Source organism: Muscardinus avellanarius (assembly GCF_963383645.1).
Source record: "Muscardinus avellanarius genome assembly, chromosome: 18".
Classification (NCBI taxonomy): Eukaryota; Metazoa; Chordata; class Mammalia; order Rodentia; family Gliridae; genus Muscardinus; species Muscardinus avellanarius.
In genome coordinates this window covers 42,107,225-42,128,322 of record NC_137804.1, presented here as the reverse complement: position 1 = coordinate 42,128,322, position 21,098 = coordinate 42,107,225, and the positions used below count along the sequence as shown (strand labels likewise).

The 21,098-nt window shown below is 57.3% G+C and overlaps 2 protein-coding genes across 2 annotated transcripts; one reads left to right on the top strand and one right to left on the bottom strand.

The window, feature by feature from the left end:
• Window positions 1-686: 686 nt before the first annotated feature.
• On the top strand, window positions 687-11,790 carry HOMER3 (homer scaffold protein 3; the record flags this gene model as incomplete). The annotated part of the gene is made up of 12 exons (XM_080715445.1): window positions 687-1,165; window positions 1,247-1,361; window positions 5,031-5,112; window positions 5,188-5,267; window positions 5,348-5,500; window positions 5,668-5,799; window positions 8,470-8,577; window positions 9,326-9,447; window positions 10,113-10,269; window positions 10,670-10,780; window positions 10,872-10,958; window positions 11,599-11,790. The coding sequence occupies 12 exons, from the start codon at window positions 687-689 to the stop codon at window positions 11,788-11,790; spliced, it is 1,818 nt and encodes a 605-aa protein (XP_080571571.1).
• A 14-nt stretch (window positions 11,791-11,804) lies between these two features.
• DDX49 (DEAD-box helicase 49) lies at window positions 11,805-20,963 on the bottom strand (the record flags this gene model as incomplete). The annotated part of the gene is made up of 15 exons (XM_080715444.1): window positions 11,805-11,887; window positions 12,141-12,230; window positions 12,712-12,859; window positions 12,936-13,007; window positions 13,091-13,179; window positions 14,613-14,756; window positions 16,600-16,697; window positions 16,851-16,927; window positions 17,124-17,199; window positions 17,873-18,013; window positions 18,104-18,291; window positions 18,616-18,737; window positions 18,821-18,906; window positions 20,165-20,288; window positions 20,849-20,963. The coding sequence occupies 15 exons, from the start codon at window positions 20,961-20,963 to the stop codon at window positions 11,805-11,807; spliced, it is 1,653 nt and encodes a 550-aa protein (XP_080571570.1).
• Window positions 20,964-21,098: the final 135 nt, after the last annotated feature.

The following is a 21,098-nucleotide window of genomic DNA, read 5'->3' as shown; positions in this document are numbered from 1 at the left end:
GCTGTCTGTGAACCCCGATCCTCCTGTCTCAGCCTCCCATATGCTGGGATTACAAGCCTGCGCCATCACGTCTGGTTTAGGATCTCACTATTTGTTGAGGCTGTCCTCAAACCTGCCATATTCCTGTCTCAGCCTCCCAAGTACAGGGGTTACAGGCGTGTACCACCACTCCAACTCCTGGGCTCAAGTGAGCCTCCTGTCTCAGCCTCTGGAGCGGCCGTGGCTACATTTATTCCTTTGTGTGCTGGGGTCAGAGCCCAGGACCTGCGGACCCGCAGGCGCGTGATCACTGAGCTAGCCCCCCAGCTCCTGGAGATGCCTGACCCTCTGGTCCCTCTGGTCCCTCTGGTCCCTCTGGTCCCTCTGGTCCCGCTTCCAGCCATCTCCCAGGCCGGGTCGCCCCCCTTTCCTATCAACACCCAGGACACCCATGGTGTGCACACCAGGCTACCCACCAGTGGACCCTCCAGCCGGTGGTTGAGGGGCTTAGCCTCCATCACAGCGGAGGGCCAGCTCTGCCACCGGACGGTGAGGTCACTTCTCTGCCCAACTCCGTGCACCGCTTCCCGCGACCCCCAGCCTCGGGCCCCCGCTCCTCCGCCCCGGGCCCGCTCGGCCGGCAGGGGGCGCGGCGGGGCGGCCTCGGCGGGGGCGGGGCGGGCGGCGGCCGCGTCGGGGCCGCGGCGATGGGGCCGGAGGCGGCGCAGACAAAGGCGCGGCGGGGCGGAGAGCGAGCGGGCGCCGCGGGCTGCACCCCGACACTCGTGGGGCGCCGCGGGCGGGGGCCTGGCCGCCGAGCCTGGCCGGAGCGGGTGAGCGCGTCGGGGCCCGGGAGGAGAGGGGGCGCGGGGACCCCGGAGCCGGCGCTGGGGCTCCCGCGGGGGGCGCGGGGTCCCGGGGCCAGGCGCGGGGGCCGCGGGTTCGCGCCCCGGCGTCTGAGGGAGCTGCGGACCCGGGGCGGCGGGCTGGCGGGGGGGGCCCCGAAGTTCTGGAGTCGCACCCGCGCCAGGTCTCCAAAGTTTCGGACCTGGGGCTGCGGGGCCCAAGTTCTAGACCCAGACCCGAGCGGCCCGCGGGTCCGGGGAGTCCCGGGGGCCGGAGTCGGGGCGCCCTGGCCGGGCGGCGTCGGGGGACCCCCGCCCCCGGGGCTGCGCGTGACTGCCCGGTGAGTAACTCTCCCCAAAGCTGGGCGTCCCGGCCGAGCCCGGCAGGAGGGGACCCGCGCCCGCAGCCCCCGGCCCCCCAGGGCTGGATCTCTGACCTGTGACCCCGCGGCGCCCCCGCCCCTCTCCCGGCCCCCGCAGGGCCGGGGTGCAGGTTGGGACTCGGGGGTCGGGAAGTCTGCGCTGCTGGCTTCCGGGGTGGGGGCGCAGGAGCCCCCTCCTGCCGGCGGGGTCCTGCCCTGCCCTCGCTGGGCTCTTCTTATTTCCTTCGGAGGCTGGGGTCTCGGCATCCCGCCCAGGCTGGTGGTCACCCGGCCTCGCCCATCCTCCTCTGCCTGGGGGCTACGTCTTGACTTTTTATTCCCCCCCCCCTTGGTATTGGATATTGAACCCAGGGGTATTTTACCTCCCAGCGACATCCCAGTCCTATTTTATTTTATTTATTTATTTATTTTGGGTGGTACTGGGGGTGGAACCCAGAGGCTTTCTACCTCCGGGCTATACTCCCAGACCCCCCCTTTTTTAAATATTTATTTGGAAACAGGGTCTCACTAAGTTGCTGAGAGCCTCACTAAGTAGCAGAGGCTGGCTTCGAACCTGTGCGATCCTCCTGTCTCAGCCTCCCAAGTGCTGGGATGACAAGTGTGCACCACCATACCCAGCTAGTCTTTTTATTTTGTTTTATTTTATTTATTTATTTAGTGGTGCGAGGGGTGGAACCCAAGGGCTTTTCTACCTCCGGGCTATACTCCCAGGCCTTTTTTTTTTATACTTTATTTGGAAACAGGGTCTCACTAAGTTGCTGAGAGCCTCACTAAGTAGCCGAGGCTGGCTTCGAACCCGTGCGATCCTCCTGTCTCAGCCTCCCAAGCGCGGGGATTACAAGCGTGCGCCACCACGCCTGGCCCTATTTTATTTTTTTTCCTTTGAAACGGCAAGCCTTTGTAATCCCAGTACTTGGGGAGACTGAGACAAGAGGATCGCAGGTTCCTGGCCACCCTCAGCAACTTATTGAGGCCCTCTGCAACTTAGTGAGTCCCTCTTTTATTTATTTATTTCATTTTACTTTTTTAGTACTGGGGATGGAACCCAGGGGCATTCTACTTCGGAGCTACACCCCCAGCCCTATTTTTTTATTTTTATTTTTTGGAAATAGGATCTCACTGAGTTGCAGAGGGCCTCATTAAGTACCTGAGGCTGTCCAAGAACGTGATACTCCTGTCTCAGCCTCCTGAATACTGGGATTAACAAGCGTGCGCCACCAAGCCAGGCTGAGACCCTGTTTTAAAATAAAGAATAAAGAGCCAGAAGCTGAGTGTGGTGGCACATGCTTGTAATCCCAGTACTTGGGTGGCTGAGACAGGAGGATCACACAGGTTAGAAGCCAGCCTAGTGAGACACTGTTTCAAAATAAAATATAAAATAGGTTGAGGTAGAGGCCCCCAGGTTCCACTCCCAGGACCACACACACACAAAAAAAAAAGCCTGACCTGGTGGCGCAAGCTTGTAATCCCAGCATATAGGAGGCTGAGACCAGAGGATCACGGTTCATGGACAGCCTCAGCTACTTAGCAAGATCCTTTGCAACTCAGTGAGACCCTTTTTCAAAAATAAAAAGATTGCCGGGTGTGGGGGTGCACACTTGTAATCCCCGCTCTTGGGAAGTGGAGACAGGAGGATTACGCAGGTTCCAAGCCAGCTTTGCTGGCTTAGGAGACCCTGTTTCCAAATAAAAAAGTATAAAATAGGTCTGGAAGTGTAGCCCAGAGGTAGAAGGGCTTCCAGGAACCCCAGTACTATGAAAAAAAAAAAAAAGACTAAGAAATAGGGCTGGGGTGTATGTAGCTCAGAGGTACAAAGCCCCTGGGTTCCATCCCCAATACTGCAAAAGATGAAATAAAATAAAAAAGAATAAAAGATGGGGCTGGGAGTGGAGCTTGGAGGTAGAATGCCTCTAGGTTCCAGACAGGGTTTTGCTAAATTGCTTGGTAAATTACTGGCTACATCTTGTCTTTTAACCTCTCTGGAGGTTCTTTGGGATTTGAGTGTTTTTTTGTTTTTTTTTGGGGGGGGGTTTTGTTTGTTTGTTTGTTTTGCGGGTCTGGGGATGGAACCCAGGGGCATTTCGACCTCCGAGCTACACCTCCTGCCCTATTTTTTATTCTTTATTTTGAAATAAGGTCTCACTAAGTTGCAGAGAGCCTCACTAAGTAGCTGAGGCTGTCCGCGAACCGCGATCTCCTGTCTCAGCCTCCTGAATGCTGGGATTACAAGCGTGTGCCACCACACCCACCTTGGATTTGAGGTTTTTTGTTTTGTTTTGGTGCTGATTTCTTTTTTTTTTTTTTTTTTTTTGGTGGTACTGGAGTGGAACCCAGAGGCTTTCTACTTCCGGGCTATACTCCCAGACCTATTTTCTATTTCATTTGGAAACAGGGTCTCACTAAATTGCTGAGAGCCTCACTAAGTAGCTGAGGCTGGCTTTGAACCTGTGTGATCCTCCTGTCTCAGCCTCCCAAGCACGGGGATTACAAGCGTGCGCCATCATGCCCGGCCTGATTATTTTTTTATTATATTTTATTTTTATGTTTTTGTTTCTACTTCCGAGCTATACTCCCAGACCTATTTTGTATTTTATTTGGAAAAACAGGTTCTCACTAAGTTGCTGAAAGCCTCACTAGGTAGCTGAGGCTGGCTTCGAACCTGCGCGATCCTCCTGTCTCAGCCTCCCAAGCGTGGGGATTACAAGTGTGCGCCACCACGCCCGGTTGGTGCTGGTTATTGAAACCAGGGGTAGTTCTGCCTCTGAGCTACACCCCCACCCGATTTTATTTTGAAACAGCATCTCACTAAGTTGCTGAGGGGGTTACTAAATTGTTGAGGTTGGCTACCACCCTTTGATCCTTCTGACTCAACCTCCCAAGTACTGAGATTACAAGCATGTACCACCACGCCTGGCTCGGGGGTTTGGATTCCGACTCTGAGTTGTACTTCTGTCTCAGGTAGGGAGCTGAGGGGGGCATTCTACCTCCGAGCTACACTCACAGACCCTTTTTGTTGTTGTTGTTGTTCTTTTGAAACAGGGTCTTGCTAGGTTGCTAAGTGTCTTTGCTAAATTACTGAAGTTCCCCTTATACCAGCAATCCACCTGTCTCAGCCTCCCAAGTACTGAGATTAAAGGTGTGTGTCACCATGCCTATTCCAGCAGACTTCTTTTTTTTTTTTTTTTTTCCAGTATTGGGGATGGAACCTATGAGCATTCTACCTCTGAGCTACACCCCCATCCCACCCACACCCCGATTTCTTTTTTTTTTTTTTTTTGCTGGTCTGGGGATGGAACCCAGGGGCATTTGACCTTGGAGTTACACCCCTGCCCTATTATTTTTTATTATTTATTTATTTATTTATTTATTTATTTATTTTGGTGGTACCCAGAGGCTTTCTACCTCCGGGCTATACTCCCAGACCCATTTTATATTATATTTTATTTGGAAACAGGGTCTCACTAAGTTGCTGAGAGCCTCACTAAATAGCTGAGGCTGGCTTCGAACCTGTGTGATCCTCCTGTCTCAGCCTCCCAAGCGCGGGGATTATAAGCGTGCGCCACCACGCCCGGCTTATTCTTTATTTTGAAACCGGGTCTCGCTGAGTTGCAGAGGGCCTCACTCAGTAGCTGAGGCCGTCCGTGAACCGTGATCCTCCGGTCTCAGCCTCCCGAATGCTGGGATTACAGGCGTGCACCACCGCGCCCGGCTCTCCAGCAGACATTTAGATGGTGAATGAGCTAGAGACTGAGCCAAGTTGGACAGACCCAGGGATGGGAGGAGCAGGGGCTGGTACTGCCACCCTGAGCCCTCTCCTGCTCAGGGTTTCCCTCACGTGGAGAAGATGGTGTCTGCCTCTGAAATCTGGATCGACTGTCTTACCTGCTGGATCGTAGTGGTGGCCGGTACACCTGGCAGTGGGTCCTGAGATTGGGCCCGTGTGTCCTGAAGGGACACTCACAGGCCCCTTCTGTCCCCAGGGGCCACACCAGCTGCTCTCACCACCTTCTGGCTGACCCTTGGAGCCTGTTCTGCCCAGCTGACCAATGTCCACAGCCAGGTAATCTCCCACCCACCCCACCTGGCCCCAGCCGCTGGGTGTGTGCCCCCCTACTAAGCACCCTGCACCCTCACAGGGAGCAACCAATCTTCAGCACCCGGGCACACGTGTTCCAGATAGACCCGGCCACCAAAAGGAACTGGATCCCCGCGGGCAAGCACGCACTCACTGTCTCCTATTTCTACGATGCCACCCGCAATGTCTACCGCATTATCAGTATCGGCGGCGCCAAGGTCGGGCATGGTCTGGGGGTTGGAGGTGCCAGGGTCCTGGCCAGGGAACCCTGGGCCCTTCTGGGTTCCAGTCACTTCTTCCTGAAGTGGCTCAGGCAAGGTGGGAGTCATTCCTCCAGGGGTTAATGGTCACCTGAGCCCTTCAACCTTGACCTTTGCCCCCCCAGGCCATCATCAACAGCACTGTCACTCCCAACATGACCTTCACCAAAACATCCCAGAAGTTTGGGCAGTGGGCGGACAGTCGAGCTAACACGGTCTACGGCCTTGGATTCGCCTCTGAACAGCATCTGACGCAGGTGGGCAGGACAGGGGCGGAGGGCAGGGCTGAGCCTGGGTCAGATCGGGCACATGGAATTCGATGAGCAGGGCCAGGTACCAAGACTCTCCTTTAAAATTAAAAAATAAGAGCCAGGCGTGGTGGCGCACATCGGGGAGACAGGAGGATCAGGAGGATCGTGCAGGTTCGAAGCCAGCCTCAGCTGGTTTAAGAGACCCTGTCTCCAAATAAAATATAAAATAGATCTGGGATTATAGCCCGGAGGTAGAAGGCTCCTGGGTTCCATTCCCAGTACCACCAAAAAAAAAAAAAAAATTAAAAAATAAAAGCCGGGTGTGGTGGCGCGGGTTTGTAATCTCAGTACTTGGGAGGCTGAGACAGGAGGATCGAAGCCAGCCTCAGCTACCGAGTGAGGCTCTCAGCGACTTAGTGAGACCCTTTTTCCAAATAAAATATAAAATAGGTCTGGGAATATAGCCCTGAGGTAGAAAGCCCAGGGTTCCACCCCCAGTATCACATACTAAATAAACAAACAAACAAACAAACAATAGGGCTGGTATAGCTCAGTGGCAGAGGACCCCTTGGTTCAGTCCCCAGCACTGCACACACACAGAAAGAATTAGATGAGTCGGAAGCCCCTTGCAGGTCTCTGACTTAGGTCTGGTTCTGCCGGCCACCTGCTCTGATTTGGGGTACGCCCTGCGGCTCTTTGGGCCTCACGGGGGCTGGGCTAGCTGTGCCCACTCTCCCTCCACCCTCCACCGTTTCTCTGCTGTAGCACTGCCTGCATCCGTTGTGGATTTTTTTTTCTTTTTATGGTTAATGTGTTCTGTGCCCTGACGGTTTTCTTCTCTGTTTTATTCTAGATGAATTATAATTTTCCTTTCCAAGTTAGGTCTCAAATTAATTTCTGTGGGTGGCACAAGGTAGGGCTTGACATTCTTTTTTTCCCCCCACATGAATATTAAGTTACTCTCGGGCTGTTTTTTTGTTTTGTTTTGTCTTGTTTTTGTGGTGCTGGGGATTAAATCCAGGGGGCTATTTTTGAGATCCTCTCTCCCCTCAGGGATTATAGCAGGTACTTTTCACAAGTTCAGTGGTGTAAATGGCTGTAAATGTTTTATTTAAAAGATGACTTAAGGCCGGGCGTGGTGGCGCACGCTTGTAATCCCAGGAGGATCGCGCAGGTTCGAAGCCAGCCGCGCGCGCTGGCTTAGGAGACCCTGTTTCCAAATAAAAATGTAAAAATAGGTCTGGGAGTGTAGCCCGGAGGTAGAAGGGCTTCCAGGAACCCCAGTACCACCAAAAAATAAAAATAAAAATAAAATAAAATAAAATAAAAGATGACTTAAATGATTGCTGGAAGCTGGGCGTGGTAGCCCACACTTGTAATCCCAGTACTTGGGAGGCTGAGACAGTAGGATCGCAGGTTCCAGGACAGCCTCAGCAACTTAGCGAAATTCTCAACAACCTAGCAAGACCCTGTTTCAAAATTTAAAAAAGGTAAAGGGCTGTGGGTATAGATAGCATGGAGGTAGAATGCCTGTGAGTTCACTCTCCAATACAAAAAAAAAGGTTTTCTTTTGGGATGCTGGGCATTGAACCCAGGGTCTTGCACGTGCTAATTGGGCACTCTTCCCCATAGCCATACCCCTAGGCCCTAAAAATAAATAAACGTATTTACTTTTATGGATTTAGGGTCCTTCTCAGCTTCCTGGGCTCAAGTGATTCTCTTGCCCCAGCCTCTAGAGTGTCTGGGACTACAGGAATGTGCCAACATACCTGGCTAAAAACTTACTTTTTAATGAAGGAAATGTGTCATAATGAAAAAAGAGCCGGGTGTGGTGGCGCAGGCTTGTAATCCCGGCATTCGGCGTTCGGGAGGCTGAGACCAGAGGATCCCGGTTCGCGGGCAGCCTCAGCTACTTAGTGAGGTCCTCCCCAATTTAGGCACGCTTGTAATCCCAGCATTCAGGAGGCTGAGACTGGAGGATCACAGATTGCAGACAGCCTTAGCTACTTATTGAGACCCTGTTTCAAAATAAAGAATAAAAAATGGGGCTGGGGGTATAGCTCGGTGGTAGAATGCCTTGGGTTTCATCCCCAGTACCCAAACAAAAAAATCTGGGTGAGGGGACTACGCTGACTGTCTGCGCCTCTCTGGAGCTCCCATATCTCCTCCTTGTCATAAAGAGACATGAGCAGGTTTTTTGTTTTGTTTTGTTTTTTGGTGGTACTGGGGATGGAACCCAGGGGCCTTCTACCTCCGGGTTACGCTCCCAGACCTATTTTATATTTTATTTGGAAACAGGGTCTCTTAAGCCAGCTGAGGCTGGCTTCGAACCTGCACCATCTTCCTGTCTCACCCTCCCAAGGGCAGGGATTACAAGCGTGCGCCACCACGCCCGGCATGAGCAGGTTTTAAAGCAGGCTAGCACCAGGCTGAAGCTCTCCCTGAAGTGAGCCTGAGAGGAAAGGGAATGCTGGGGGTGTTCAGTCCACCTTGTGAGCACCCTGTCCACCCATCCACCAGGATACCCACTCTGCTCTCCGGCTTGTGAGAAAAGGGGTGGTGCAGAGGTCCCTTCCAAGGTGGCAGGGATCGCAGTGGGTGGGGGTGACCTGGTGGGAGGCTGGAGAGGGGGCTGGAGGATTTGTTGACTCCCTGCTCCCCCCACCCCACTTCCAGTTTGCTGAAAAGTTCCAGGAAGTGAAGGAAGCAGCCAGGTTGGCTCGGGAGAAATCTCAGGATGGAGGAGAGCTTACCAGCCCAGCCCTAGGGCTGGCCTCACACCAGGTCAGCATCCCCAGTTCCCCATGCCCACCAGGGCGCCCCTCAACCGGCCAGCCACTTGCCTGATCTTGGGGCTCCAGGCACTGGTGGTGCCTAGAACCAGTGACCTAAAACCACGGGTGGCCATGGAGCCCCTTGGGGCCTGGCCTGGCGGGGACAGGCAGGCCTGGGCGAGGAAGTGGGATCTGGTGGCTGAGAGATGGAATGGCCACGTGGGGGCAGAGTGGTCGTTCCCGCGTGGTTCCTCCTGTCATTCATTCCAGCGTCCCTTTTGGGGCAGTGTGTGCGCTTGTGTGGAGTCTAAGGATTACAGAGGAGAGAAAGCACCTGGCCTCTGCCCTGGGGGCTGGCGTGGCTTACACACCACAGCCTGGTGGGCTTCCCGCCTCATTCTCAATGCGACGTAGAAATTTGGCCCCAGGGAAGGACAGTGTTGGGGGACCAGCTCTCCCAGCTCTGGCAGGGGTTAGCTTTGCAGACAGTGCCTCAGACTTGCCCTTGAGGGGTCAGTGAAGCTGGGGGAAGGGGCTCAGAATTCCAGTTCAGGGGCCCTAGGGAGCCCTGGAGGGTGAGTGAGGAGAGGAGTGGGAGAGAAGACACAGTTGGGAAGGGGCTGCCGGGGTCCACGGGCCAATTCAGACCCTCTGACCTCAACTCAGGACCCCAGTGACATCAACCCTGACCTCTACCCTGACTTTGAACCCGTCCTTGACGGAAGCCATGGCAAACCGCGACCTGCCCCCATCCGCAGGTGCCCCCGAGCCCCCTGGTCAGCGCCAACGGCCCTGGAGAGGAGAAGCTGTTCCGGAGCCAGAGCGCAGACGCTCCGGGCCCCGCCGAGCGAGAGCGCTTGAAGAAGATGCTGTCGGAGGGGTGAGGGGCGGGGCTTAGGGGACCAGGGGCGGGGCTTACGGGATCAGGGGCGGGGCTTACGGGAAGGGCGGGGTGTGTGGCTAGGCTTGGCCCGGTGGGCGTGACGACAGTGTCGGGGCGGGGCAGGGGGGGGTGTTTCCTGTAGGGCGGGACTTAACACGCCGGGGTGGGGCAAGGCAGTGGGGCGGGGCTTACAAAGTTTAAGGGGCGTGGCCCACGGTGGGCGTGGCAGTTGGGGGGCTTGGGGAGTGGCGGGGGGCGGGGCTTGGGCATAACTGAATGGGGGGATGTTGGCACCAGGACGCGGAGAGGTCTAGGGGCCTGTGGGGGCGGGCGCTCGGCGGGGCGGGGCAGGGAAGGCGTGAGGCCCCGGGTCTCAGAAGCCAAGCGGGTGGGACCTGGGGCGGAATCTGGGTTTAGACCTAGGGAGGGAGGAGACCGGCCCGGCCCTGCCTCCGGAGGAGCCCCACAGGCTCCGGCCTCGGCCACGCCCTCAGGGCTAGCCCCGCCCCCGCACTCCTGGCCACACCCCCTGGCCTTCCCTGGGGACTGCCTGGTGCCCCTGTAGTCCGAGTCCCAGGCCAGCAGACGCCCACTCCCCAGCGCAGTGCCGCTTCGGCTCCGCCCCCAGCCCTTGTTGCCCGCCGACCCCAGTGTCTCTGCAGCTCTGTGGGCGAGGTGCAGTGGGAGGCCGAATTCTTCGCACTGCAGGACAGCAACAACAAGCTGGCGGGCGCCCTGCGAGAGGCCAATGCCGCCGCTGCCCAGTGGAGGCAGCAGCTAGAGGCCCAGCGTGCGGAGGCCGAGCGGCTCCGGCAGCGGGTGAGGGCCCCCTCGCGCGGACACCCCACCCGGCCCTTCCCCGCCCATCCCGTCTGCCCTGGGCTCCTCAGCAGGTCCCTCCCCAGAGCTGTCTCTTGCTCTGTGAAGTGGGTCTGTGGTGAGGGTCGCCCCGAGCGGACCACTGGATGCTGAAGCAGCCCAGAGGCGGCGGTGGGACTCCCGATGAGTGGTGGGCGCCTTTGAACCCAGCAACTTGGGAGGCTGAGGCAGGAGAATCACGTTTCAGGCCAACCTGGGCAACTCAGGGGAGATTGACGATGAAAAAGGCTAGGTGGTAAAATGCTTGCCCAGCACGCATGAGGCCCTACTGTGCAGGAGGCAGATTCTCCAGGCCTGGGGCGGCAAGCTGGGGGCCAAGCCGAGCATTCTGTGGGTGTAGGTGGCTGAGCTGGAGGCCCAGGCTGCTGCAGAGACGCCCCCCGTGGTGGAGAAGGAGCCGCCCTCCCAGTCGGTGGAGCAGCTGGAGGCACTGGTGCAAACCAAGGACCAGGTGAGCAGGGAGAGGGCCGTGAGCCTCACGCTCCCTCCTCCGGGGTCAGGAGCCCCAGAACAGACCCTGAACCCGAACCTTTCTCCCCTAGGAGATCCAGACGCTGAAGAACCAGACCGCAGGGGCCCGAGAGGCTCCAGACGCCCCCGAGCGGGAAGAGACCCAGCTAAAAGTGCAGGTGTGTGGGGCCACTGAATGGGCGGCCAGCCCCATGGCAGGAGGGACCTGGGGCCATGCTTCCTCATCTGCCGGCTCGGGACAGCAGCTCCCCAGTCGTGGGAACGGGAAGAGGGAACCACAGATTGCCTGAGCTCCGTAAGTGGTGGTTTTTGCCAAGCAGTTTTCGAGTTCCTGCTGGTTCCAGTGCTGGATTCAAGTCTCTGCAGTGGCATCTGGACTGGCTTGGCTTTTGCCAAGTGTGTATGAGCCTCTGAGAAGTGTTTATGGGGTCTGTGCAGTCTATGGAGATGTTGAAGCAGCTGGTGCCCCCGAGGTTCCCGAGGAAACAGGTGGAGAGTGTCCCTGGGCAGCAGGCACAGCATCACTAAGTCCCCAGTGATGACTAAACACAAAGCCAGCCAGAGAACTGGGGAGGGGGATACCCTTCGTCCCCAGGAGAGCAAGCCACAGCCGGGACCTAAGCAGAGGAATATTAAGGTTCTGCAAGGTTCAAATTGGCCGGGGGAGGGGGCAGAGAAAGATGGGGCCCAGTTCATTGTGTGAACTGGGGGATGGCGCTCAGAGGCTGATGGCCAGGCAGGCTGGCGACCCTGAGCTCTGCTGGGGGTCCCTGACCCAGCCCCCATCCGTCCCTGCAGGACTTGGAGACACGGAACGCAGAGCTGGAGCTCCAGCTGCGGGCAACCGAGCGCAGCCTGGAAGAGGCCCGGGCAGAGCGGGAGCGGGCACGGGCTGAGGTGGGCCGGGCTGCGCAGCTGCTGGACGTCCGGCTGTTTGAACTCAGTGAGCTTCGAGAAGGCCTGGCCCGCCTAGCCGAGGCTGCGCCCTGAGCGGAGCCAGGGCCTTAGGAGCCGGTTCCACAGGAGACCCCACCTGGAGTACGGGCTGGCCACGAGCGGCACTGGGGCCCGCTCACCATGGCAGGGCCTGGGGGGCTCGATGCAGCCCAGGGGGGCCTGGCCCCAGCTCCCCAGCCAGCCTTGGCCTCTCAGCTTGGGGGTTGTTTTGAGCTGCTCACTGTGTAGAACTTCTAGATTCCCGGGCACACGCTTATGCCCAGATTACATTTCTAAGGCTGGCTGTGTGTGTGTGGTGTGTGGGCACCTGCCTCCTCTCAACAAGACTGAGCTGTCCTGCACCCACAGCAGCTGGGCCACCTGCAGACACGGGGTGTCCGTACCCTTGGACTTGCCATCCTGTGTGGCCATGCTGATCCCCCTGTACTCCGGCCACAAGCCCAGAAGTGGGAAGTAGCGCCAGGCACACAGCCCTGGCACCAGGGACAAGGCCGTCGCCACCCAAACCCCAGGCGGGGCTGGAGAGCAGGGCTGCTGCTGAGCGCATTTCTGGGCCAGGAAACCCAGGACCAGAGGAAGGCACTTGGCCGACTGGGCTCACGCGGCTGACAGCCAGCACCTAGCGTGGCATGCAAGGCTCTACCCCTCAGGATGGAAAGGGACGGGGGACAAGATGCCCTGGGGTACCCACTTCTCTGCCCCTCTTCTGAGCCAGGCCGAGGATGTGTGAAGACCCATTTATTGAACACCTCCTGCAGAAGGCTCAAAGCCCTCGGGCCCACCCCGAGTGGCCTTAGACCCTGGCTTTCCTCCACCGCGGCCTGGTTCGAGCTGGGCTCCGACAGGGGCTGTGGGGTGTGGGCATCTTTGGGCCCCTTATGAGGACTGGGCTGGCCCAGAACCTCCTCAAGGAGACCGTTGGTGAGAGTCCAGGCAGAGCAGGGCCTCAGGCACCGCCCTGGGTGGGCGCGGCAGCCCTGGGCGGACGCCCTCCCTGGGCCTTCTGTTGCTGCAGCCTCTGTTTCACCTTCTCCTTGAAGCTCCGGTTTCTCTGCTTGATCTTGGCCAGCTCAGCCTTGCGCTTGGCCTCCAGGTCGGGGTCCTGGGTGGGGAAGGACCAGGAAGCCACTGAGCTGGGTTCCCGCCCGGCCGCCTGCCCCCCGGGGCCCAGCACTCGCCTTCCCCTCCAGGATCAGCTGCTTCCGCTTGTTGATCTCCTTCTTCTCGTCGAAGTGGGCTGCCTCCAGTTTCTAGGAAGGACAGTCCAGTCACAGGGTGTCCTCAAGGGGGCAGGCGCAAGGTCCAGGTGCCCTCAGCCCCCGCCGACACTCACAATCTCGCACTCCCTCCGCACCACGTTGACCTGCGTGAGGATCTGCAGCACCTGGGCCTCCTCCACCACCAGCTCCTCCAGCTGCTTCTCTGTGGGGACAGGGGCGGGCAGCACAGGGACCGGTGGTGAGCCCACGTGGCGGCCACAGCCAGGAAGTCTGGTGGGCCGGCTCAGGGACTGCAGACCAAAGGGAGCGTGAACTGCTTAGGACTGAACCAGCAGCCTTCAGCACCTATGGGTTCTGCCCCTATGGATTCAACCAATCCCAGATGGGAAATATGTAGAAAAGAAAAAAAAGAAGCAAAATTGCAGGTGTTTTTTTTTTCCTTCTGTGCGGGAGACAGAGCTCAGGGCCTTACGCAAGCTGGCGAACATCCTATCACTGAGTTACACTCCAGCATCATTCTCTCCTGTTCATTCCCTGAACTATACACTAACAGCTGTTGGTATAGTATTTACCTTTTATCAAGTATTCCTAGTCACCTGCGAGAATTCACAGTTTGTGGAAGGATATAGTAGATTCTATGTAAACATTGTACCATTATATACAAGAGACTTGAGCATTCCTACAGTTTGGTAATGCCCCTGAGGACCTGGAACCAATCCCCACCCTCCACCAAGGAGCAACTGTATTCATTCCTTAGGAACTTTTTGCTTTTAGTCCTGCAGGTTGAACTAGGATCTGCAACCTCTGAGCCAAACTCCCAGCCCTATTTTATTTCAATGTGAAACAGAGTCTTAAAAAAAGGAAACAGGGTTTTGCCGAGTTGCTGGGGCTGGTCTTGAACCTGCAATCCTCCTGCCTCGGCCACCAGAGTAGTGGAGCCCAGACACACACCATTTAACCCAGCGGAGGCGGTGTCTTTAAAGTCAAATCCTCGGCCAGGCGTGGTGGCGCACACTTGTAATCCCAGCATCCGGGAGGCTGAGACAGGACGGCCAACTTAATGAGACTGTTTCAAATGAGTAATAATAATAATAATAATAATAATAATAATAATAAAAATAAATAGGTCTGGAAGTATAGCTCAGAGGTAGAATGCCCCTGGGCTCAATCCCCAGTACAAGAAAAAAAAAATACTCGCCTGGAGCATCACAGATTCAAAGCCTGCCTCAGCTAAACTTGGAGAGGCTGTTGGCAATGTGGCAAGACCCTGTTTCAGAATAAAAAATAAGACTGGGTGCAGCTGAGAGGCAGAGCAGCCCTGGGTTCCACAGCAGCCCTCCCCGCCCCCATTAAGTGGAGGCGTCTGACTTCAGAACAGCCTGCAGTGCCTGGAGAAGCTGTGGCCGGCCACCATGGCGCCTTCTGTCCTGCTGGAGGGTCTTGGGGACCAGCTGCATATTTGGTCTGAGAAGCTGAGGTGCATTCTCATCACACATGACCTCCAGCTGCTGACAGCCCGTTTGGTAACTGGGCCAAAGTAAGGCCCGCAGCCCACAGGAAGGAGGCCCAATCCAAGCCCGGATGTGACGTGTCCCTGCCTAAGCCCGTGCTGTCCCAGACCCCTGCCCCACTCACTGATCTCTTCCTCGATGGCGTGCACCAGGTGGATGTCGTACTGTGTCACCAGCGTGATGGCCTGTCCCTGCCGTCCTGTGGGGACACAGCAGTTACAGGAATGGGCCCAGGAGGCAGGTGCTGACAGGTAGGCAGCCCTGGCTCCTGGAGAGGTGCAGAACAAGAGTGTAGTGAGAGGGGGTACGGTCTCAGGGGGCCAGGTGGGGAGAGGCAGGTTTCCTGGCAGCCTGGCTGGGCTAGCCGCTTCCCTTCCAACTTGGCTGCCAGGGCGCTCCGGCCCAGGCATGTCAGACATCAGCGGGGTCTCTGTGCCCAGCCCCTCTGCTTCCTGTTTCCATGACAGTGGCTTCAGCTGGACTGGCACTGCTAACGAGGCCCGTGACCCCCATGGCGGCCTGAGGAGTCTCCATCCTCACCGCCTCTCCTCTGGGGCAGCAGGGCTCGCGCCACAGAAGTGCCAGCCCAGGGCCAAAGGCCAGGCTCAGTCCAGCCTCTGGAAGCTCTCCTGGCATGAGATGCTCTCATGAACACCACCCTGGCTGTGGCGGGGCTGGGGAACAGATGGTGGATTCCCTGGGTCCTGGGGGCAGGGCCACCACCAGGGGCCAAACTGCACATTTGCCAGGGCTCCTCACCCATCTGCTGGGCCCCAACTGTGGCCCTGATGGGAACAGGGGCCTGGGGGAGAAACAGGGAGGTGGGGACTGGGAAGAGCACACCACGACCCTGGGGGCTGTTCGACTCGGTGCAGCATGGGCTGTGGAGAGCAGGCTGGCCCGGTTCTGCTGCTGAGTTTTGCTTCGATTTTTTTTTTTTCAGTACTGGTGATGGAACTCAGGACCTGTGCAAGATGGTCAAGTGCTAATAATCCCTGAGCAACACCCGGCCTCGTTTTATTTCAAGACAGGACCTTCTGCCTAGCCATGTTTTTTTTTTTTTTTTTTTTTTTTCCTTGCGTAACTGGAGATATAATCCAGGGGCATTCTTTTTTTTTTTGGTAGTACTGGGGGTGGAACCCAGAGGCTTTCTACCTCTGGGCTATACTCCCAGACCTATTTTATATTTTATTTGGAAACAGGGTCTCACTAAGTTGCTGAGAGCCTCACTCAGTAGCTGAGGCTGGCTTCGAACCTGTGCGATCCTCCTGTCTCAGCCTCCCAAGCGCTGGAATCACAAGCGTGTGCCACCACGCCCGGCATTAATCCAGGAGCATTCTACCTTCAAGCTATACTCCCAGCCCTGTGTGTGCTCTTTTCTTTTTTTGTGGGTCTGAGGATGGAACCCAGGGGCATTTGACCTCCGAGCTATACCCCTGCCTTTTTTTGGGGTGGTACTGGGGTTCCTGGAAACCCTACCTCCGGGCTACACTCCCAGACCTATTTTTATATTTCTATTTGGAAACAGGGTCTCACTAAGTTGCTGAGGGCCTCACCAGGTAGCTGAGGCTGGCTTCGAACCTGCTCGATCCTCCTGTCTCCACCTCCCAAGCGCGGGGATTCCAAGTGTGCGCCACCACGCCCAGCCCTATTTTTTTATTCTTTATTTTGAAACAGGGTCTCACTGCGTTGTAAAGGGCCTCACTAAGTAGTTTAGGCTGTCCGCAATCCGTGATCCTCCTGTCTCAGCCTCCTGAATGCTGGGATTACAAGTGTGCGCCACCATGCCCGACTTATTCTTTATTTCGAAAACAGGGTCTCGCTAGGTTGATGAGAGCCTCATTACTTGTTGAGGCTGTCCCCAAACCTGCGATCCTCCTGTCTCAGCCTCCCAAGAACTGGGATGACAGGCCTGGGCCACCACGCCTGCCTCTGCCTTTGCTTTTGAAGCCAATTTCCCCCACTCACAAGTGCCACCTGGCTTCTCCTGCCTGAGGGCTGAGCCACATCCACGCCTGGCCAGCAAGGGCTCTGGCTCCCTGGGGTCTGCACAGAGGAGGCGCAGGTAGCCACGGCCGCCCGCCTTGTTTGCTGACCCGCCCTGTGCTCACCTGCACGGGCCGTCCGTCCGACTCGGTGGATGTAGATCTTGGGGAGCCCGGGGGTGTTATGGTTGATGACCACCTGAACTGTGGGGATGTCCAGGCCCCTGGAGGCAGAGGTAAGTCAGTTGAGAAACTGAGGCAGAGACTTGCCCAAGGTCACACAGCAAGAAGCTGGGACCAGTCGATCCAACCTGGACCAGCATCCCCGCCTAGCAGCCCTTCGTGGGGTCCCAGGCAGGCGGAGGCGGGCTGCTTACCGGGAAGCCACATCTGTTGCGATGAGGATCCGGTAGAGGCTGGACTTGAACTTGGCCAGAGCAGCAAAGCGTTCCTTCTGCACCAGCGGGGGAGAGTTGTGAGTGGAAGGGGCGCGCTCAGTGAGCGAGGCCTGGAGCCGAGGAGGAGGCCAGGACGGCCCCACGCTCATGGGGCCCAGCGTCCAGCCAGAGCGGCAGCCCTGAGAACAGCCTGGGACAGCGAGCGGGGGTCTGTGGCAGGACGGAGGGTGGGGCCGCGCCACGGCCGCTTACCTGCTTCATCATGGAGTGCAGGGCCACGGCGGGGAAGTTGAATCTGCGGAGCATCATGCACAGGACCTGGCAGGCTCTGGCGGAAAGACGCGCTGTTGCCCCTCCGTGTCTTCCCCACCCAGAGACACTGCGCCAAGGCGGCCCCGGGCCCCATAGAAACGGGGAGCACTGGGGTCAGTCTGCCCGCCCACTGGTCTCTCTGCTGGTCCCTTCCTGAGCCTGAAGCAACAAGAACTGGCCCCCGGGCTGGGGCGTACCGAGGTGGCAGTGTGTGCTCAGCATACACAAGGCCCCGAGTCTGTTCTCTAGCACCCCACAAACAAGAAAGCCCAAAGTGGCCCAGCCCACGGCAGCTAGATCCCACTCTGCCTGACAGCTGGTCTACGAACACACCTTCTCCTCTGGGAGCCCAGGCATGCACTGTCCTCACCTCTGCTCTGCTGTATCTTTGGGCTTTTTGGCCACATCTCCAAACAAGTCAGGGAGGAGCTAGTCTGAACTGGCCCCAGGTCTGTGGCAGTGCCGAGGCCCAGCGGGCAGGCCTCTGCTCATCGTCACGGCTTCCTGGCAGAGCGCCGGAGGCCCAACGCCCGTCTCCTGTGACCACGCCGCTGAGATGCTCCGTAGGGGCTCCCCACCCTTCCACGCAGGCTGGGCTAAGCAACCCCACAACCCGACCTGGCTTCAGAGGGCATGACCTCAGCCCAGGCTGGGCAGGGCGCTGAGGCAGGCTGAGGCCCCTCGCTTACTTGCAGGTGTTGGTGAAGATGATGATGGACCAGTCCTCGTGCTCATCCTGGAAGCTCTGAATCAGGTGGACCAGGTAGGCGTCCTTGACCTTCTCGGGCACCAGCAGGTAACGCTGATCCAGCTGCTCCACGGTGCGTACCCTGGGGACAGGAAGGCCCCCAGGCCTCAGTTTCCCCTCTGGTTGAGTGGTGCTGCAGTCTTGCCCTCACCTGCCCTGCCAGGGCACTCACGGGGCCTGAGCTTCCCAGAAGAAGGGCTGGTTGGTGGCCAGGCCCTGTAGCTCCTTGAGAGTGTCGGTCAGCGTGGCGCTGAAGAGCAGAGTCTGCCTGCGGGCCGGCACGGTGGCCAGGATGGTCTCCAGGTCCGCAGTGAAGTCAGTGCAGCCCTGCTCCAACAGCCGGTCAGCCTCGTCCATCACCTGCAGCCCCGGAGGCAGGAAGGACGCTGTGGTGAGGGCACCATGGCCCCGGGCCAGGCTTGGGCAGGCCCTGCAGGTCTTTCCCTCCAGGTCTGGCTCAAGGGAGCCTCCTCAGCAAGGCCCTGCCCAGCATCTCCTCCAGCACCGCTTCCCTTCCTGCTCCCTGAGGGCCCTAGTTACCCTTTCTAGCACTTTACTGGATAACCCATGGTTTTTTGGGGACCTGTGTTTCCTAAAGAGATGAATCCATGCCCAAGGTCTGATCCTGTGTGCACAGGCAACTCCAGCCCCAGAGGTCAGAGAGGCCAGGCCAGGCCGGCTCACCAGGAAGCGGATCTTCTTTATGTGGAAGGTGTTGGAGCTGCGGAGGTGGTCAGCCAGGCGCCCAGGGGTGGCGATGACCACATGTGGTTTCCGGGAGAGCTCCAGTGCCTGGGCCACCATGTCTGGGGTAGAGAGTGAGGGGTGAGGCTGAACAGGGCGCCCGAGGCTGAGGGGCTTCCACGCCCAGAGCCCACCACTCCCATACCCATGCCGCCGACAATGATGCAGTCTTTCAGACCAAGGGGCTTCCCCAGCACCCGGAACTGCTCTGCGATCTGGTAGGCCAGCTCCCTGCGGGGGGGAAGAGGCCAGGTGGGTCAAGTCACAGTTCTGGGCTCATCCCCACTCCCAACTCCACCTCTGGCTTCTCTAGAGCCCTTGGCCCCTGTCTCACCCTCTCCTGTTCACGCACCCTCTACTGGTTCCCAACATCCCCTGCACAAAGGCCCTGATGCTGAGCACTGGAACCTGTAGGGACCAAACACAGAACATTCCACGGCCCAGCCTACGCATCTCCTCTGAACCAAAATTACACTTCCTCCCCTATCTTCTCAGTAATGCTGGAATCAAGACTCTGAGTCACCCAAGCCAGAGACCCAGCCAGCAGCCTCTTCTCCTCTGGGGTCACCTGTCTTCAAGGCCCCTACTTGGTATCCTCTAGTACCTGCTCTGTTCAGGCCTTTTTGGGTTCATGACCCCACTTTCTTGGCTCCTGTCTAATCCTTTCCTGTTTACATCCTCAGAATCAATTCAACCCTTTCTGCCTGGCATTTGAGGCCCTTCTTCTTTATTTTTTTTCCCTGTGGTACTGGATATGCAACCTAGTGGCAACCTGTTTTTTATTCTTTGTTTTAAAACAGGGTCTCAGTGAGTTGCAAAGGGTCTCATTAAGTAGCTGAGGCTGTCTGTGAACCGTGGTCCTCCTGTCTTAGCCTCCCAAATGCTGGTGGGATTACAAGCAAGTGCCACCATGCGCGGCTGGTTTGAGGCCATGCCCGATGATCCCTAGTACCCTTCCTGCCTCCTGTCTCTCTCACACTTTTGCACACCGGGCCCTCTGCGTAGAACACCTTTTAATTTTTCAGCCTGTAAGACTGCTGGCAGCCAATGATTACTGAGTGAAACCCTATTCAAAAACTTGACACAAACACCATCTTTTTCTTTTCTTGTGTGTGTGTGTGTGTGTGTGTGTGTGTGTGTGTGTGTGTTACTGGGGGTGGAACCCAGGGGCTTTCTACCTCCCCAGCCCTATTTTATAATTTATTTGGAAACAGGATCTCACTAAGTTGCTGAGAGCCTCCACTAAGTAGCTGAGGCTGGCTTTGAACCTACGCGATCCTCCTGTCTCAGCCTCCCAAGCGCCGGGATGACAAGTGTGCGCCACCACACCCGGCTCAAACACCATCTTTTAAAAAAATTCTGCAGTGCTCCTAAAAAGCAGGTATGATTTCCATCCCACAGAGAAGGTGCTCAGAGAGTTTAGTAAAGGTGTCTGTTCAAGAAAACACAGCTGGCTAATTCACATGCAAGGGAAGCATGGGGGGCTTACCTGGTGGGCGTCAGGACGAGACAGAATATGCCATAGGGATCCTCAGAAAGCTTCTGTAAGATGGGCAAGACAAATGCTGCCGTCTTGCCACTGCCTGTCTTGGCACAGCCCAAGCAGTCGCGCCCTGGAGGAGGGCAGAACAGTGTCAACACACTCGGGTGCAGAGAGCTGGTCCCTTAGCCACATCAAGCACAGCTTCAACAGCTACATTTGCTCCTTTTTTTTTTTTTCCCCCTTTGTGGTACTGGGAATTGAACCCAGGGGCATTTTGCCTCTGAGTCATACCCCCCGACTCCTTTATTGTTTCTTTTGAAACAGGGTCTGGCTGTTGCTGAGGGTCCCACTAAGCTGGTGAAGCTGGCCTCGAACCTGCGATCCTCCTGTCTCAACCTTGCAAGTACTGAGGTTACAGGCTTGTACCACCACACCCCGCATCGACGTTGCCAATTAAACATCCATCACTCTCCCTTCCTAGCCATACAAGAAAGTTTCAGAGGTTTTCAGAGGTGACATCACGTGTACGTGTACACGGCGAATCAGAGGTCCAGGTAGACGCCAACACACTCGGGCAGCCTCTGGAGCCCAGGCTAATATCCCAGGCTGCCCCTCGTCACGCTGGCCCTGCCTGGGCAAAGGTGGCGAGAAGAGCAGAGACGCCTCTCCGGAAGCTCCCGGGCCACTCACCCTCCAGGATGGCGGGAATGCAACCGAGCTGCACAGGCGTGGGCTGCTTCAAACCTAGCTGCCGACATTGTTCCACGAGCCACGACGACAGCCCAAGCTCCGCGAAGCCGGCCATCCTCCCCGCCAGCCGAAAGGACCAGGTGAGCAGCACTTCCGGCGCATGCCTATAACGTCACGAACACTCTCCCGTTTATTGGCTCTGCTCTCTGCGTGGTCCCGCACTCCTCAACTCACTCCACCAATCCCAGCC